The 20,000-nt window shown below is 33.7% G+C and overlaps 2 protein-coding genes across 2 annotated transcripts in view; one reads left to right on the forward strand and one right to left on the reverse strand.

The window, feature by feature from the left end:
• Window positions 1-2,943, reverse strand: part of LOC137646079 (uncharacterized) — a 94,342-nt gene extending 91,399 nt beyond the window's left edge. Inside the window, exons 1-2 of the mRNA XM_068379252.1 lie at window positions 2,620-2,943; window positions 1,242-1,491 (exon numbers count right to left, since the gene is read on the reverse strand). Of these exons, the coding sequence (XP_068235353.1) occupies window positions 1,242-1,491; window positions 2,620-2,943 (574 nt within the window). The remainder of the gene's footprint in view (window positions 1-1,241; window positions 1,492-2,619) is intronic.
• A 2,982-nt stretch (window positions 2,944-5,925) lies between these two features.
• LOC137646083 (carbohydrate sulfotransferase 10-like) overlaps window positions 5,926-20,000 on the forward strand; it is a 34,536-nt gene continuing 20,461 nt past the window's right edge. Inside the window, exons 1-2 of the mRNA XM_068379266.1 lie at window positions 5,926-6,123; window positions 18,009-18,202. Of these exons, the coding sequence (XP_068235367.1) occupies window positions 5,926-6,123; window positions 18,009-18,202 (392 nt within the window). The remainder of the gene's footprint in view (window positions 6,124-18,008; window positions 18,203-20,000) is intronic.

Genomic DNA, 20,000 nt, shown 5'->3' on the forward strand with positions numbered 1-20,000 from the left:
CAGTGGTAATTATCATATGTAAACAACTGGTCGTTTGACCATACAACTGTTGAACGACAATCATAACAAGATGTAGATAGAACTCTAGTATACTTCAACTTCCTTTTTTTTTTCCTTTTTTTTTTATTGGATCAGAAAACATTTACCTTCAGAGTTCCATCATAAATAATGAAAATAAATGTACATTACAACTTAAGACTTATCTCTATCAAATGTTACAATACAAAGTTTATACTATTCCTTTTACAAAAATATATTTAATTACATTGCAAATCTGACAGTTTTTTGTCTTAATCTTCCACTTCGTCTCGGTTCCCTTATTTCTCCCTCGGTACTTTCAAACTTCATCTGTGGATCTTCATCAACATCTCCTCGGTATTCTCGAAGTAATCTACGGTTTCTCCATAGCAACTTTCCATTTGATAACTGGACATGATAGCTTCTATTCCGTAAACCAGCTTTGACTATTTTTCCCCTCTTATCCCATTTCTTGGATACTGAGTCTTGGATTCGAACTTCTACCCCAGGCAAGAATTCTTTCAGCTTTTTGGCGGATGCGTTGTACCACGTTGCAGTCTTCATTTCTCTTTCTTTTCTTTTCCTTTCTGCTTCTTCAATTTCTTCCGCACTTTCTTGCTGAAAAGCACTGTGATGAATGGGAACAGTAGATCTGAGAGGATGTCCAAACACTATTTGGTTCGGCGACCGTCCATCTGCTCTTGGAGTGTTTCTTAGTTCTAACATTGCTTCTTGAAATGTTTCGTCCACCGTTGTTTTATTTAACTTTTTTAATAAGGTCTTGACCTTCTTAACAAAGGCTTCTGCATGCCCATTACTGCTTGGGAAATGGGGTGAGCTTGGGCCCCACTCGATGCCCTTCCTCTCCAGAAACTTCTGAAATTCTGCGGCTCGGAATTGCGGTCCACCATCTGTTCGGATCCGTTGTGGGTTTCCCATTATTGCCATCATTTTTATCATTGCCCCCACAATAGATCCTGCTGATGGATCATCTTTCCATTCATGGACCATCGGATATCCACTCAGGCGATCAGCATAAATCAAGAAATGTCTGCCATTACAGTAAAATAGGTCTGCAGATACACATTCGAACGGTCGAGATGGTAATGGGTCTGATTGTAGTGGTTCCTTTCCCAAGCTGGGTAGATGGCATTGGCATGTCTCACATTTCTCTACTAGCTGATTTATGTCATTTGTGATACCAGGCCAGTATACACACATACGGGCACGCTGCTTCGTTCTTGTAATTCCTTGATGAGCAGTATGCAGTAGATTAAGAACTTCTCGTCTCAGTCCTTTTGGAATTACAATGCGCTGCCCATATATCACAAGGTCTTCGTCAATAGCTAATTGGTGCCGTATGGCTTTATACTGTTTCACACATGCAGGTACATCTTCATTTCCTACATTGTCCTTCCTGACAGCAGTTACTAATTCCATGTATTCTGGGTCTCCTCTTGCGGCTTCACGTAACTTTTCAATGATAAGGTCAGTGCATCCTTTCCCATCCATTGAATTCTCACTTCCTATTGATGCGATCCGAATAGCCATCAATGTACGTCCCTGGAGATAGTCTTCACCTTCATCTGGATCCTCCACGGGTGCTCGGCTAAGGCAATCTGCGATAGCATGCTCCTTACCTTTTCTCCATTCAACAGTGAATTGATATTGACTTTGGAGTTCTGCCTTCAAATTCTGCAATTTAACATTTTCAACCTGGGTCAAAGAGTATTTGTTGAATATTGACAAGAGCGGACGATGGTCAGTAATCACTGTAAACTGTGGTAGTCCAGACAAATATAACCTACTTTTCTTCAATGCATATCTGATAGATAGAGCCTCTAGTTCTATCATGGAGTACCTGGTTTCAACATCTGTCAGGAACCTGCTTCCACAACTGATGAGTTTCCATCCATCTTCATGTCGTTGAAGCACGATGAAGCCAAATCCATTTAGTCTGCTTGCATCAGTTTCCACACGAGTTTCCCGAAGTGGATCAAATTGTGCAAGAACTGGTGTTTTTACGAGAAGTTGCTTCACTTCATTAAAGGCTTCAGTATGTGCTGGCAACCATTGAAACTGATTCCTGGTTTTCAAAAGTTCCCTCAGCGGCGTGCTCGCTGCACTAATGTGCGGGCTAAAGGATCCTAACTGATTTACCAATCCCATAAAACTTCGTAGTTCGGTGATATTTGTCGGCGTTGCAAAATCTGCAATAGCATTCACTTTCTTTGGATCTGCTTCTGTCCCGTTTTTGGACAAAACATACCCAGCAAACTGCACTTGTGGTTGCGCAAATTTGAATTTTTTCTCATTCAATGAAATGCCATGTTCGATGCACCTGTTTAGGAATGCCCGTACATCTTGTATGTGTTCCTTATACGTCCTACTTGCAATCAGCACGTCGTCCACCACTTTATGGGTTCTTTCCAAACCATCAATTGCCAAGTCTCCTCTGAAATTGTAACTGTCACCAGTGCTGATGAATCCCATAGGCGCTCTCTTGTACCGAAATCTTCCCCATGGTGTTAGGAAAGTAGTAAGATCTCTTGAATCTTCATGTAACTCTAATTGCCAGTAACCCTTGACAGCATCACATACTGTGAAGTATTTAGCACCATGAATCACTTCATTTATAGCATCCTGTGGCGTTTTGGCATTGTGTACCGTCCTATTTACTTGCGAATTGAGCTTTGTGAGATCAACCGTCATTCTAATCCCACCATCTGGTTTCGGGATTACAACGATTGGATGGCACCATTCCGTTGGTCTATCTCCAACTCGTTCTATGACATCCTGATTAATCATGTTCTCCAGCTCCTTTTTCACTGCATCCCGCAATGGGTAGCTCACTGGTCGGGAGGCATAAATTGCAAAAGGTTTTGCATTTTCCTTAAGCTCTATTCTCATCGGTGCAGTTTTCATAGTTTTTAACCGTCCTTCAATGCTGAACACTTCTGAGTAGTCTTCTATGATCTGGTTCCTCGTGTTTATGCTGAATTCCTCCACTGGGAATTCCTCCACTGGGCTATTTTTTTCAGTACACCGAAGATCTGTGATAATACGAACTGTTTTTTTCATAGGAAATGGGAAATTTTCATGCACGATGTGCAACTTCTTGCAGGCATCAAGAGATATATACATCTCCTCACTTTTAACGTCACTACAAAAAATAACATTTTCCACACATTTGTTACCATTACCATGTAACACTAAATCAGTCTCTCCAATAACATTTAGTCTTTTGCCGTTAACACTTTCTAAGTACTCTTCACAGAAATGAAGGTCCTGTTCACCAAGCATCAAATCCTCCATCATTCCCACACCAGCAACAGTCCTCTCTGCTCCTGTATCGGCGATGACCCATTTTCTGATGACATGACTCTTCAGTGGGTGATGGATGTCAACTGACAACATCGGACGTTTCTCAGTACGCCTAGAAATGTCGGCGACATGCTTGCGTTTATCGGCTTTAGGAGACGATTTTGTAGCGTTTTCCTTCCTTGGACTTTCACAGGCCTTACTATAATGGTTAAAGCGACCACAATTAAAACACTCCTTTCCCATTGCTGGACATTTTTTTCCTTGTTGGTGGGCTGAAAAACCACATCTGCGACACTTTGCGGATTCATCTATAGAGGACTTGTTGGCATGACTTTTTGTTCGCTGTTGACTTTTGCTTCTTTTCCGAGTCTGCAATCTATTCATATCAACACTATAACCTCTGCTCAATCTCTGATCTTCTTTCCCTGCCAACTCACGGTTGCGGCATAAAGTGATCGTCTCACGAAGGTTAAGTGCAGGTTTCTTTCCCAACAGTTCCTGTCTTACACTCTCATCGCGAACTCCGGACAATATAAGAGTGGCAATCCATTCATCAGCACTCATGTCTGACAGGTTGACATCCTCTGCTTGCTCCCGAAGATCCACCAGAAAATCGTCAAATGACTCTCCGGATTCTTGCTTCCTCCGAACAAGCTTGTAACGGTCTACTGCGATGTTCCGTTGTGATTTAAGGTGTCCCCTAATTCTCTCTATGATTTCACTCAAACTTAATTGTGTATCCATTGGGATTTCCATTGCATGGCAAATTCTTTGAAGGAACTCTGGTGTGCAAAACGTCCAAAAAGTCGCGATCTGGTCCTCTCGAGTTTTCTCCCCTAGCTTCGCCACCTGTGCGTAATTTTTCCATGTAGCCTCCCATCTCTTGAAAATCTTCAAAGTAGTACCATCATCTAGTAGCTCTGGGGGTCTAACAGAAATTTTTGTTGTCTCACTTCGGCGACTTCTCTCAACTCCTGTGGTTGTGTTATCGTTGAGGTCGGCCCGAGGTGTGACTCGTTCAAGGATAGCAGCTAATTCTCGTTCGCGGCGCTCCTGTTCACGTGTAAAGCGTTCTTCCTGTGATTGCATCTGCTTCTGTAGCATTTGCAACATAGTAAACATGGGATCACTTGCCGCTATAAAAGTAGTTTCCTTGTGCTTTTCAATAGGAGTCTTTATTCCCTCCTCAGTGTCGCCTATCAAATTGGACCTTTCGATGGTTATTTGAAGTAGTCTTGATAATCTTGATGTATTATCCTTGTTGTCATAGGGAACTCCAAGAGCCTCCAGGTAATTCTTGATTTCATCACGATCTAAATCACCAATATTTTCTTTAGTGAGGGCAAGGGCTTCCTCACGAAGTTCTGCAACTATAGGCATTGTAGTGGTAGGGTTATTCTTTCTGCTTGTAGATATCTTCCTTTATACTCACTGCGCCATGTGTTAACTTAATTCAGGAGCCAAATAAATATCGATAATAACGAATCAACTATTTATTCCTGAATGGATTTATTTATAATACGAAGTGTTACCTTCACGACTGACAAATAACGACTCCCCTTATAAGAAAAGGCGGGAGGCGAAAACCATTACAGTAGACAGATGTAAACAACATAACAGTGGTAATTATCATATGTAAACAACTGGTCGTTTGACCATACAACTGTTGAACGACAATCATAACAAGATGTAGATAGAACTCTAGTATACTTCAGTTGGACAAGATAATTCTAACCAATCAACGACCAGGAAACTTTTCCGAGCTAAAAGGGCACCGTTGTGAGTCGGTGTAAATATGACTCGCTAAAAGAAATGGACTATAGTATTATTATTATTATTATTATTATTATTATTATTATTATTATTATAAAAGACAGAAAATTTATAACAGATAAATCATAAAAACAATAGAAGATATTTATCATTATGAATACTATTCTAATAACCGAATAAACCATTTGAATATTTCTTATAACGCTATCCACATAACTTGAAAGGGATGTCTCCAACCATATCAACAGAGTTATTATTTTTTATTTTGCACAGTGAATCACGTTTTATCACCGGTTAGAGTGGTTCCCAAACTATCTTACCTGAGGCCCTTTTTTCTTACATTTATTTCTTAGCATTGTACAGGAAAACAGGTTTCTGTTTGTATTGCATTTTAATAATGAAAGCCACTCAAACAAATGATAGTTCATTCCAGTAACGAAAAATGAAACATTTGGTTCAAAGTGAGCGAAAAAAAAAGTTTGAACATAAGCAAATTTGCAAAATTGAGTTGCAATTTTAAGAATAGATAATTTGAAAACATGGCATATTTTTGAAATACTTATGAGACTAAGGCACAATTTCTGGTCAAATTTAGTGAGACGGATGCATGTATGTAATGACAGATATTTGTTCTTTTAATGATTTTATTATTCTATTAAACAAGTAATTTCGAGCAGATGACTTCACGCCCCCCTTGTATCGTCCTCACGCCCCCCTAGTGGGGCGCACCCCCCAGTATGGAAACCACTGTTAGAGAGAGATTCTTATAGAATAAAATAAAAAAATCCTCAGGAGTGAAAGGTTACTAAAATGGTTCTCATATTTCCCCAGACGAGCGAAAATGACGAGCTCCAGCGCCGGGTCTTCGAACGCCGAGCTTCGATCGCCCGGGACAGCTGTAAATTCGTGGATAGGATTCCCGGGTACTTCAAGGTCAAGAAAAATCGCCTCTTCAATAATCTCAGATGGGTCAAGAAGCACAACCTCGTCTGGTGCCCTATATTCAAGGTAAGCTCACGTCATCCGAATTTCGTGTACATTATCTTTTTTTTTTTTTTTTTTTTTTTTTTTTTTTTTTTTTTTTGATACAAGTATGCATCTCTAGATACTTACATACACATATACAACGATATTATTATTATTATTATTATTATTATTATTATTATTATTATTATTATTATTATTATTATTATTTGCTAAGCTACAACCCTAGTTGGAAAAGCAAGATGCTATAAGCCCAGGGGCTCCAACAGGGAAAATAGCCCAGTGAGGAAAGGAAACAAGGAAAAATAAAATATCAAGAACAGTAACAACATTGAAATAAATATTTCCTCTATAAACTATAAAAACTTTAACAAAACAACAGGAAGAGAAATTAGATAGAGTAGTGTGCCCGAGTGTACCCTCAAGCAAGAGAACTCTAACCCAAGACAGTGGAAGACCATGGTACAGAGGCTATGGCACTATCCAAGATTAGAGAACAATGGTTTGATTTTGAAGCGTAATTGTATATATATGCATTCATTAGTGCTTTTTATTCAACGTAATTAACAATAGACGAGTTTATTATATGATAATATATAATCATAAGGCAATCAACACAGACTAGAGCCTAATAAATGTTGGTTGACATGACCACTGGGAATATTGATAACTTCACTGATTTTCTTTGTAACTTTATCAATAAATACACAAGGAGAGACATCTGATTTATTTATAAAGCTCATTTTCTTAAGCAATGTATGTTTCTGTAAAGGTGATCTAAAACTTATAAGCTTGTGCATGATGGATTATCATTATAATTATTTGCATATATATATATATATATATATATATATATATATATATATATATATATATATATATGATTATCATTGTTATATGTACCTTTATTGCTAATACACCGTTAGCCTATATGTTATGTTAGGAATACATGTATACAAATATTCTTGTTTATTGGAGCATAGGGAATATTATGTAGCATTTATATAATCTCATGTGGCATGCATTTCATATTTTAATTATATGGTATTATTGCAACCAGTCTTTCCCGTAGTCCAACACTGTTCACAGCTCCTCCAGTGTATTACGTTTATTTTGATTATTTTCACTCATTATATGGCTTAAGAACTTACGCAAGTGTTTCTGTGAAAACCTTATTTACTTTATAACTAATGATAACTAAAAGTGCCCTTCTCTCTCACATTGATAACTGATACTATATTTTTATTCAATCCCTTAAAACAAAGTCCAACGTATTCCCAGTCAAAATTGTTGCACAGCCAATGTTATCAACCGATTATCTGATTTCAATAACTCACTATAAACTGAAAGATTATGCATCCAAAGACTGAAATCTCCACAGTTTTTGCAATGTCAAGTGTTTCAATGAGCATACTAAGCTCCTCAAAAAAGATATTTGCATTTGTTCTATAGTCCATTTCTTTTATCTAGGCAGATTTGCACCGACTCGCAGCGGTGCCCTTTTAGCTAGGAAAAGTTTCCTGATCGCTGATTGGTTAGAATGATCTCGTCCAACCAATCAGCGATCAGAAAACTTTTCCGAGCTAAAAGGGCACCGCGGCGAGCCGGTGCAAATCTGCATCGCTAAAAGGAATTGACTATAGGGGGTTTATAAACGATTACGATAGCTATTTTTGTTTCCATATATTCAAATATTGTTACATTAGTTCTTTTTATCATCTTCAGATTTGAATAGCCTTTGAGAACGAAAAACTCCACCCCCCCCCCTTACTCGCCCTCTTTGGAATGTGAAAGAAAACATACTGAGTATTAAGAGTCATTTCAGCTATCTTAGCCTTATCAAAGTCATTTAGCCATGTTTCAGATATCGCAAATATGTCGAAAAAAAAAATTCTTCTTGATTAATTCTCTTCTTTGAATTGTTTTATTACCTTGATTAATTCTCTTCTTTGAATTGTTTTATTACCTTGATTAATTCTCTTCTCTGAATTGTTTTATTGCCTTGATTAATTCTCTTCTTTGAATTGTATTATTACCTTGATTAATTCTCTTCTCTGAATTGTTTTATTGCCTTGATTAATTCTCTTCTTTGAATTGTTTTATTACCTCGATTAATTCTCTTCTCTGAATTGTTTTATTACCTTGATTAATTCTCTTCTTTGAATTGTTTTATTACCTTGATTAATTCTCTTCTCTGAATTGTTTTATTACCTTGATTAATTCTCTTCTCTGAATTGTTTTATTGCCTTGATTAATTCTCTTCTCTGAATTGTTTTATTACTTTGATTAATTCTCTTCTCTGAATTGTTTTATTGCCTTGATTAATTCTCTTCTTTGAATTGTATTATTACCTTGATTGATTCTCTTCTTTGAATTGTTTTATTGCCTTGATTAATTCTCTTCTTTGAATTGTTTTATTACCTTGATTGATTCTCTTCTTTGAATTGTTTTATGACCTTGATTAATTCTCTTCTTTGAATTGTTTTATTGCCTTGATTAATTCTCTTCTTTGAATTGTTCTATGACCTTGATTAATTCTCTTCTTTGAATTGTTTTATTACCTTGATTAATTCTCTTCTTTGAATTGTTTTATGACCTTGATTAATTCTCTTCTTTGAATTGTCTTATTACGTTGATTAATTCTCTTCTTTGAATTGTCTTATTACCTTGATTAATTCTCTTCTTTGAATTGTTTTATTACCTTGATTAATTCTCTTCTTTGAATTGTTTTATGACCTTGATTAATTCTCTTCTTTGAATTGTTTTATGACCTTGATTAATTCTCTTCTTTGAATTGTTTTATTTACCTTGATTAATTCTCTTCTTTGAATTGTTTTATGACCTTGATTAATTCTCTTCTTTGAATTGTTTTATTTACCTTGATTAATTCTCTTCTCTGAATTGTTTTATTACCTTGATTAATTTTCTTCTTTGAATTGTTTTATGACCTTGATTAATTCTCTTCTTTGAATTGTTTTATGACCTTGATTAATTCTCTTCTTTGAATTGTTTTATTTACCTTGATTAATTCTCTTCTTTGAATTGTTTTATGACCTTGATTAATTCTCTTCTTTGAATTGTTTTATTACCTTGATTAATTTTCTTCTTTAAATTGTTTTATTACCTCGATTAATTTTCTTCTTTGAATTGTTTTATTACCTTGATTAATTCTCTTCTTTGAATTGTTTTATGACCTTGATTAATTTTCTTCTTTGAATTGTTTTATTGCCTTGATTAATTCTCTTCTTTGAATTGTTTTATTACCTCGATTATTTCTCTTCTCTGAATTGTTTTATTGCCTTGATTAATTCTCTTCTTTGAATTGTTTTATTACCTTGGTTAATTCTCTTCTTTGAATTGTTTTATGACCTTGATTAATTCTCTTCTTTGAATTGTTTTATTTACCTCGATTAATTCTCTTCTTTGAATTGTTTTATGACCTTGATTAATTCTCTTCTTTGAATTGTTTTATTTACCTCGATTAATTCTCTTCTTTGAATTGTTTTATGACCTTGATTAATTCTCTTCTTTGAATTGTTTTATTTACCTCGATTAATTCTCTTCTTTGAATTGTTTTATGACATTGATTAATTCTCTTCTTTGAATTGTTTTATTACCTCGATTAATTCTCTTCTTTGAATTGTTTTATGACCTCGATTAATTCTCTTCTTTGAATTGTTTTATGACCTTGATTAATTTTCTTCTTTGAATTGTTTTATGACCTCGATTAATTCTCTTCTTTGAATTGTTTTATGACCTCGATTAATTCTCTTCTTTGAATTGTTTTATGACCTCGATTAATTCTCTTCTTTGAATTGTTTTATGACCTTGATTAATTTTCTTCTTTGAATTGTTTTATGACCTCGATTAATTCTCTTCTTTGAATTGTTGTATGACCTCGATTAATTCTCTTCTTTGAATTGTTTTATGACCTCGATTAATTCTCTTCTTTGAATTGTTTTATTTACCTCGATTAATTCTCTTCTTTGAATTGTTTTATGACCTTGATTAATTCTCTTCTTTGAATTGTTTTATTACCTTGATTAATTTTCTTCTTTAAATTGTTTCATGACCTTGATTAATTCTCTTCTCTGAATTGTTTTATTGCCTTGATTTATTCTCTTCTTTGAATTGTTTTATTTACCCTGATTAATTCTCTTCTTTGAATTGTTTTATGACCTTGATTAATTCTCTTCTTTGAATTGTTTTATGACCTCGATTAATTCTCTTCTTTGAATTGTTTTATGACCTCGATTAATTCTCTTCTTTGAATTGTTTTATGACCTCGATTAATTCTCTTCTTTGAATTGTTTTATGACCTCGATTAATTCTCTTCTTTGAATTGTTTTATGACCTCGATTAATTCTCTTCTTTGAATTGTTTTATTTACCTTGATTAATTCTCTTCTTTGAATTGTTTTATTACCTCGATTAATTCTCTTCTTTGAATTGTTTTATTACCTCGATTAATTCTCCTCTTTGAATTGTTTTATTACCTCGATTAATTCTCCTCTTTGAATTGTTTTATTACCTCGATTAATTCTCTTCTTTGAATTGTTTTATTACCTCGATTAATTCTCTTCTTTGAATTGTTTTATTACCTCGATTAATTCTCCTCTTTGAATTGTTTTATGACCTCGATTAATTCTCTTCTTTGAATTGTTTTATTACCTCGATTAATTCTCTTCTTTGAATTGTTTTATGACCTCGATTAATTCTCCTCTTTGAATTGTTTTATTACCTCGATTAATTCTCCTCTTTGAATTGTTTTATGACCTCGATTAATTCTCTTCTTTGAATTGTTTTATTTACCTTGATTAATTCTCTTCTTTGAATTGTTTTATTACCTCGATTAATTCTCTTCTTTGAATTGTTTTATTACCTCGATTAATTCTCTTCTTTGAATTGTTTTATTACCTCGATTAATTCTCCTCTTTGAATTGTTTTATTACCTCGATTAATTCTCTTCTTTGAATTGTTTTATTACCTCGATTAATTCTCCTCTTTGAATTGTTTTATTACCTCGATTAATTCTCTTCTTTGAATTGTTTTATTACCTCGATTAATTCTCTTCTTTGAATTGTTTTATTACCTCGATTAATTCTCTTCTTTGAATTGTTTTATTACCTCGATTAATTCTCTTCTTTGAATTGTTTTATTACCTCGATTAATTCTCTTCTTTGAATTGTTTTATTACCTCGATTAATTCTCCTCTTTGAATTGTTTTATTACCTCGATTAATTCTCTTCTTTGAATTGTTTTATGACCTCGATTAATTCTCTTCTTTGAATTGTTTTATTACCTCGATTAATTCTCTTCTTTGAATTGTTTTATGACCTCGATTAATTCTCCTCTTTGAATTGTTTTATTACCTCGATTAATTCTCCTCTTTGAATTGTTTTATTACCTCGATTAATTCTCTTCTTTGAATTGTTTTATTACCTCGATTAATTCTCCTCTTTGAATTGTTTTATTACCTCGATTAATTCTCTTCTTTGAATTGTTTTATTACCTCGATTAATTCTCTTCTTTGAATTGTTTTATTACCTCGATTAATTCTCTTCTTTGAATTGTTTTATGACCTCGATTAATTCTCCTCTTTGAATTGTTTTATTACCTCGATTAATTCTCTTCTTTGAATTGTTTTATTACCTCGATTAATTCTCCTCTTTGAATTGTTTTATTACCTCGATTAATTGTCCTCTTTGAATTGTTTTATTACCTCGATTAATTCTCTTCTTTGAATTGTTTTATTACCTCGATTAATTCTCTTCTTTGAATTGTTTTATGACCTCGATTAATTCTCTTCTTTGAATTGTTTTATTACCTCGATTAATTCTCTTCTTTGAATTGTTTTATGACCTCGATTAATTCTCTTCTTTGAATTGTTTTATGACCTCGATTAATTCTCCTCTTTGAATTGTTTTATGACCTCGATTAATTCTCTTCTTTGAATTGTTTTATGACCTCGATTAATTCTCCTCTTTGAATTGTTTTATGACCTCGATTAATTCTCTTCTTTGAATTGTTTTATGACCTCGATTAATTCTCCTCTTTGAATTGTTTTATGACCTCGATTAATTCTCTTCTTTGAATTGTTTTATTACCTCGATTAATTCTCCTCTTTGAATTGTTTTATTACCTCGATTAATTCTCTTCTTTGAATTGTTTTATGACCTCGATTAATTCTCTTCTTTGAATTGTTTTATTACCTCGATTAATTCTCTTCTTTGAATTGTTTTATGACCTCGATTAATTCTCTTCTTTGAATTGTTTTATGACCTCGATTAATTCTCCTCTTTGAATTGTTTTATGACCTCGATTAATTCTCCTCTTTGAATTGTTTTATTACCTCGATTAATTCTCTTCTTTGAATTGTTTTATTACCTCGATTAATTCTCTTCTTTGAATTGTTTTATGACCTCGATTAATTCTCCTCTTTGAATTGTTTTATTACCTCGATTAATTCTCCTCTTTGAATTGTTTTATGACCTCGATTAATTCTCTTCTTTGAATTGTTTTATTACCTCGATTAATTCTCCTCTTTGAATTGTTTTATGACCTCGATTAATTCTCCTCTTTGAATTGTTTTATTACCTCGATTAATTCTCTTCTTTGAATTGTTTTATGACCTCGATTAATTCTCCTCTTTGAATTGTTTTATTACCTCGATTAATTCTCTTCTTTGAATTGTTTTATGACCTCGATTAATTCTCCTCTTTGAATTGTTTTATGACCTCGATTAATTCTCTTCTTTGAATTGTTTTATGACCTCGATTAATTCTCCTCTTTGAATTGTTTTATGACCTCGATTAATTCTCTTCTTTGAATTGTTTTATGACCTCGATTAATTCTCCTCTTTGAATTGTTTTATTACCTCGATTAATTCTCCTCTTTGAATTGTTTTATTACCTCGATTAATTCTCTTCTTTGAATTGTTTTATTACCTCGATTAATTCTCTTCTTTGAATTGTTTTATTACCTCGATTAATTCTCCTCTTTGAATTGTTTTATTACCTCGATTAATTCTCTTCTTTGAATTGTTTTATGACCTCGATTAATTCTCTTCTTTGAATTGTTTTATGACCTCGATTAATTCTCTTCTTTGAATTGTTTTATGACCTCGATTAATTCTCTTCTTTGAATTGTTTTATGACCTCGATTAATTCTCTTCTTTGAATTGTTTTATTTACCTTGATTAATTCTCTTCTTTGAATTGTTTTATTACCTCGATTAATTCTCTTCTTTGAATTGTTTTATGACCTCGATTAATTCTCTTCTTTGAATTGTTTTATTACCTCGATTAATTCTCTTCTTTGAATTGTTTTATGACCTCGATTAATTCTCCTCTTTGAATTGTTTTATTACCTCGATTAATTCTCCTCTTTGAATTGTTTTATTACCTTGATTAATTCTCTTCTTTGAATTGTTTTATTTACCTCGATTAATTCTCTTCTTTGAATTGTTTTATTACCTCGATTAATTCTCTTCTTTGAATTGTTTTATTACCTCGATTAATTCTCTTCTTTGAATTGTTTTATTACCTCGATTAATTCTCTTCTTTGAATTGTTTTATTACCTCGATTAATTCTCTTCTTTGAATTGTTTTATTACCTCGATTAATTCTCCTCTTTGAATTGTTTTATTACCTCGATTAATTCTCCTCTTTGAATTGTTTTATTACCTCGATTAATTCTCCTCTTTGAATTGTTTTATTACCTCGATTAATTCTCTTCTTTGAATTGTTTTATTACCTCGATTAATTCTCCTCTTTGAATTGTTTTATTACCTCGATTAATTCTCCTCTTTGAATTGTTTTATTACCTCGATTAATTCTCTTCTTTGAATTGTTTTATTACCTCGATTAATTCTCCTCTTTGAATTGTTTTATTACCTCGATTAATTCTCCTCTTTGAATTGTTTTATTACCTCGATTAATTCTCTTCTTTGAATTGTTTTATGACCTCGATTAATTCTCTTCTTTGAATTGTTTTATGACCTCGATTAATTCTCTTCTTTGAATTGTTTTATGACCTCGATTAATTCTCTTCTTTGAATTGTTTTATGACCTCGATTAATTCTCTTCTTTGAATTGTTTTATGACCTCGATTAATTCTCTTCTTTGAATTGTTTTATGACCTCGATTAATTCTCCTCTTTGAATTGTTTTATTACCTCGATTAATTCTCTTCTTTGAATTGTTTTATTACCTCGATTAATTCTCCTCTTTGAATTGTTTTATTACCTCGATTAATTCTCTTCTTTGAATTGTTTTATTACCTCGATTAATTCTCCTCTTTGAATTGTTTTATTACCTCGATTAATTCTCTTCTTTGAATTGTTTTATTACCTCGATTAATTCTCTTCTTTGAATTGTTTTATTACCTCGATTAATTCTCTTCTTTGAATTGTTTTATTACCTCGATTAATTCTCTTCTTTGAATTGTTTTATTACCTCGATTAATTCTCTTCTTTGAATTGTTTTATGACCTCGATTAATTCTCCTCTTTGAATTGTTTTATTACCTCGATTAATTCTCCTCTTTGAATTGTTTTATTACCTCGATTAATTCTCTTCTTTGAATTGTTTTATTACCTCGATTAATTCTCCTCTTTGAATTGTTTTATGACCTCGATTAATTCTCTTCTTTGAATTGTTTTATTACCTCGATTAATTCTCCTCTTTGAATTGTTTTATGACCTCGATTAATTCTCTTCTTTGAATTGTTTTATTACCTCGATTAATTCTCCTCTTTGAATTGTTTTATGACCTCGATTAATTCTCTTCTTTGAATTGTTTTATTACCTCGATTAATTCTCCTCTTTGAATTGTTTTATTACCTCGATTAATTCTCTTCTTTGAATTGTTTTATGACCTCGATTAATTCTCCTCTTTGAATTGTTTTATTACCTCGATTAATTCTCTTCTTTGAATTGTTTTATGACCTCGATTAATTCTCCTCTTTGAATTGTTTTATTACCTCGATTAATTCTCCTCTTTGAATTGTTTTATTACCTCGATTAATTCTCTTCTTTGAATTGTTTTATGACCTCGATTAATTCTCTTCTTTGAATTGTTTTATTACCTCGATTAATTCTCTTCTTTGAATTGTTTTATGACCTCGATTAATTCTCCTCTTTGAATTGTTTTATTACCTCGATTAATTCTCCTCTTTGAATTGTTTTATGACCTCGATTAATTCTCTTCTTTGAATTGTTTTATTTACCTTGATTAATTCTCTTCTTTGAATTGTTTTATTACCTCGATTAATTCTCTTCTTTGAATTGTTTTATTACCTCGATTAATTCTCTTCTTTGAATTGTTTTATTACCTCGATTAATTCTCTTCTTTGAATTGTTTTATTACCTCGATTAATTCTCTTCTTTGAATTGTTTTATTACCTCGATTAATTCTCCTCTTTGAATTGTTTTATTACCTTGATTAATTCTCTTCTTTGAATTGTTTTATTACCGGTAGATTGAACATTTGCATAGCCTAAATTTGTGTCGTCCATGATCAGTATTTTCTTATGACTCGTCATTTCCAATTCTAAAGCTTTGCAATTTCTTGGATTAAAAAATTAATATGATTGTATGTGCCCACTGATGGAAAAGACTATGATAGTTAAGGATATATCTTGGTCCGATGGGGAGACTTTACAGAAAAAGAGGGAAAAGGGCAATGAAATGCATGGGTGGAGTACAAAACCGTGAAGTGCCAATATAATTACCTATCAAGGAGGGAAGAAATTGAATACTCAGAGAAAAAAAAAATCTAGGAAGCAGCAACAGAATTGCTTAAGTTAAAACGACTCCTAAATGGTGTAAAAAAAAAAAAAAAGTCTCCTAAATGGTGTTAAAAAAAAAAAAAAAAAAAAAAAGCTCCTGAGTCGGTATAGTGAGGATCTGGTAAAAGAATGTTTTTAGAATTCTTTAAAGAACAAAATATGAAATTTAATTTGTTTTTTTACAGATATTCAATATCAGACTGGTGTTGTATCCGATACACAGATAAGATTAGCAAGATTTTAATAACAGAACGAAGGATGAAGTCATCAGGATTATTATGGGGGCAAAAAAAAAAAAAAAAAAAAAAAAAAATCGTGTGATTGATCTGATGCTATTTTCCGAAGTAATTGGGGTAGAAAACTTTTCTAGTCTTGCCTACATAATTAAGAGAATAGTAAATACTATAGTCCATTTCTTTTAGCAATGCATATTTGCACCGACTCGCGGCGGTGCCCTTTTAGCTCGGAAAAGTTTCCTGATCGCTGATTGGTTAGAATTATCTTGTCCAACCAATCAGCGACCAGGAAACTTTTTCGAGCTAAAAGGGCACCGTTGCGAGTCTGTGCAAATATGTATCACTAAAAGAAATGGGCTATAGTATACAGTAGAAGTATGTAAGCTTCCAAAATCTGAGAAAGTGGATATAGTTACACCTATTCTGAAAAGTGTTCTAGATTGTCAGGAATTAAGTTCGTGCAGAACTATTTTGTAATCTATCTTTTATATCCAAAGTGCTAGAATATGTAAATCTTGAACAACTAGTTAGTAACTTAGAAAGAATTGAAGCATTGCCAGACAACCAATCAGCATACAGTTAATTATGAACATATATCACAAGCACACGTGATTTTAATCAATGTAAATATCACCCACGAAAGGCATTTAATACCGAATTCTATCTTGGGAAAATATATCCACTTGGAATTCATTTTATGGTAACAGCTTCTGGCCGGGTAGAGATTCGAACCCCCACCTGTGGGCCGGAAACCATGCCAGCACGACTCTACCGACTGAGCTATCAAGAGAGTTAATTATGTTACACGGAGACAACTATTTGTCCGGTTAGTAAATAATCTGCTGGAAATGATGGGTGAAAACAAATATCGAATCTAGATGTTACTTGATCTTAGCTCTGCTTTTGATACAATTGTTTGTGCATGAACTGCAGAATTTGAAGAAAAATATAATTTTACCCTTTCTTTAAATGAGAATAGAAATGATCTTATTGTTAAATATCTGTATATGAAAGATCAGATTTATTTTAATCTAAGGTAAAATATTTCCATATCTCAATATCTTCCTTCAAGACGTAAACAGTATAGTATAGGGTTGCTGTGGCCTGATTGGTAACGTCTCTGCCTGGTGTTTGCCAGTCGGGGGTTCAAGTCCCGCTCAGACTCGTTAGTGCCATTAGTGTCTGCAACCTTACCATCCTTGTGAGCTAAGGTTGGGGGGTTTGGGGGAGCCTATAGGTCTATCTGCTGAGTCATCAGCAGCCACTGCCTGGCCCTCCCTGGTCCTAGCTTGGGTGGAGAGGAGGCTTGGGCGCTGACCATATAATATATGGTCAATCTCTAGGGCATTGTCCTAATTGCTAGGGCAATGTCACTGTCCCTTGCCTCTGCCATTCATGAGCGACCTTTAAAACCTTTCGTGAAGGGAATCCAAGGCATTCATGTAGGTTTAAACTTATAATAAATGAAAATAAAAATTAGCAAACTAATTATGACAGGTAAAGTCCCCAGAATTGGACGGTATAAACGTATCTTCAATCAAAATCTGTGCCCAGTTTGTAGCTAGTCATTGAACGCACATAATAATCGCTCGCTTGCGACAACGTCATAACTCAAAAAAAATTTATTTTTGAGTTATCCATATAGACATATTCATCTTCAAATGCTGATTTTTGTGGCAAAAAAAGTCATAATTGAAACTAAAAAATTGATCGCTAGAGCCCGCTATATGTCCTAACGACATACATTAGTATGATAGTGATTTAATTGATTAAAATGGCTCTCCTGAAAAATAGCTATTTTTGAGTTATGACGACGTTGTCGCAAACCGACATCTGCTACGCTGACCCGAATTGTATAAAGGAACGAGTTTTTTTTTCTCTCTCTCAGTCAGCTTCAACTACGTGGGTGAAGAACTTGCTGCTGCTAGCGGGAGAAAAGGTGGTAGACAAAAGCTTCCACGGGCGGGTTCGTGAACTGTACCCGAGACCCAGAGATCCGGAGGAGGAACAAGAAGTTTTAAATTCTTCCATGAAGATGATTATCGTAAGGCACCCATTGGATCGATTGCTGTCAGCATATCGGTGAGTATATTGCCATATTTTTTGTTTGGGTTCCCCCAGGTCCCTCAGTGTGAGGCACCTCGTATATTCACCAGAGAGTTGCTAATGCATCTTCCGGTGTATTTTGCATCTTCCAGTCTTGGATGGTCTGGGATGCATCTTAGGTATTTATCGAGCTGATTTTTAAACGCATCTACGCTCACTCCTGATATGTTTCTTAGATGAGCTGGCAGCACATTAAATAGTCGCTGCATTATCGATGCTGGTGCGTAGTGGAGAGAGAGAGAGAGAGAGAGAGAGAGAGAGTGAGAGAGAGAGAGAGAGAGAGAGAGATTTTGATTAATCGTTTCTTCCCATTTGAGTTAAGGATTACTTCGTTAACATTCATTTTTACATTATGATATATTTTACATCATCACTAGATAAAAATAGACACTACGAGTTAACACACACACACACACACACAGAGAGAGAGAGAGAGAGAGAGAGAGAGAGAGAGATATTTTACATCATCACTAGATAACGAAGACACTACGAGTTAAGTCCTGATTACTTGTGTTTATCGTTTCCAATGCAACTTGTTGAGAGAGAGAGAGAGAGAGAGGAGAGAGAGAGAGAGAGAAGCTTTGTCATAAAATGTGAGCATGTTTTTTTTTATCTTTTTTTTTTTTTTGATAGACGATAGTGGTAAAAGCCCACCTAAGGCTTTGAATACTTTCTTTCAAGTTTGCATCTGTGGTATCCTATTTATTTTATCTTCTTAAATTAAGAGGAAGAGAAAAAGAACATATAAAGATGAGGATTCTTAATTGGTTACTTTTCTTTATCCTCTGTCGTTTGTTCTACAGTTTAAAAAGGTAAAGATTTCTGGTTTCAGTTCCAGTGTTATCAAAATAGTTACTCACCAGAACGTCAGCCGGGAAAGCCCAACACTTACCCACCCCTACTATGATCTCCAAGCACAGCAGTGGTCTCCCCAGTAAATAACATAAACTCAATATATATATATATATATATATGTATATACATATATATATATATATATTTATATATATATATATATATATATATGTACTGAAACAGAAAATGTCCTTCTTTTTTCTGTTAATCTCACCTACTTAATTCTATTTTTAACAATTATCTCTCTCTCTCTCTCTCTCTCTCTCTCTCTCTCGGCGTCAATGACCTTAGATGTCAGGATGCCAGAAAACTTTCAATCTCTCTCTCTCTCTCACTCTCTCTCTCTCTCTCTCTCTCTCTCTCTCGGCGTCAATGACCTTAGATGTCAGGATGCCAGAAAACTTTCAATCTCTCTCTCTCTCTCTCTCTCTCTCTCTCTCGGCGTCAATGACCTTAGATGTCAGGATGCCAGAAAACTTTCAATCAATCAATCTCTCTCTCTCTCTCTCTCTCTCTCTCTCTCTCTCTCTCTCGGCGTCAATGACCTTAGATGTCAGGATGCCAGAAAACTTTCAATCTCTCTCTCTCTCTCTCTCTCTCTCTCTCTCTCTCTCATAGAATGAATTGTAAAAAGGCAAGCATTAGATATACGCAAATAGTTCATACCTTCCCCAACACAAGAAAGAATATATTAAGATCTTAGAAATATTTTAGCGGCTTTTTTTCTTTGTTTTTTTGCATGAAATCTCTCGATTGGGAATATTTTTATTGCACAGACATGAATCACAATTAATAATAACACTGATATTAAGAAAATGCTGTAATATTGTAAGGTTAATGAAAGTTAAATACTTGTTGAAATTACATACACACGGAGACGTGATCACCATTTCCTCTATATTATAAGGCATCATTAAAT

The sequence above is a fragment of the Palaemon carinicauda genome, chromosome 1 (assembly GCF_036898095.1).
Source record: "Palaemon carinicauda isolate YSFRI2023 chromosome 1, ASM3689809v2, whole genome shotgun sequence".
Taxonomy (NCBI): domain Eukaryota; kingdom Metazoa; phylum Arthropoda; class Malacostraca; order Decapoda; family Palaemonidae; genus Palaemon; species Palaemon carinicauda.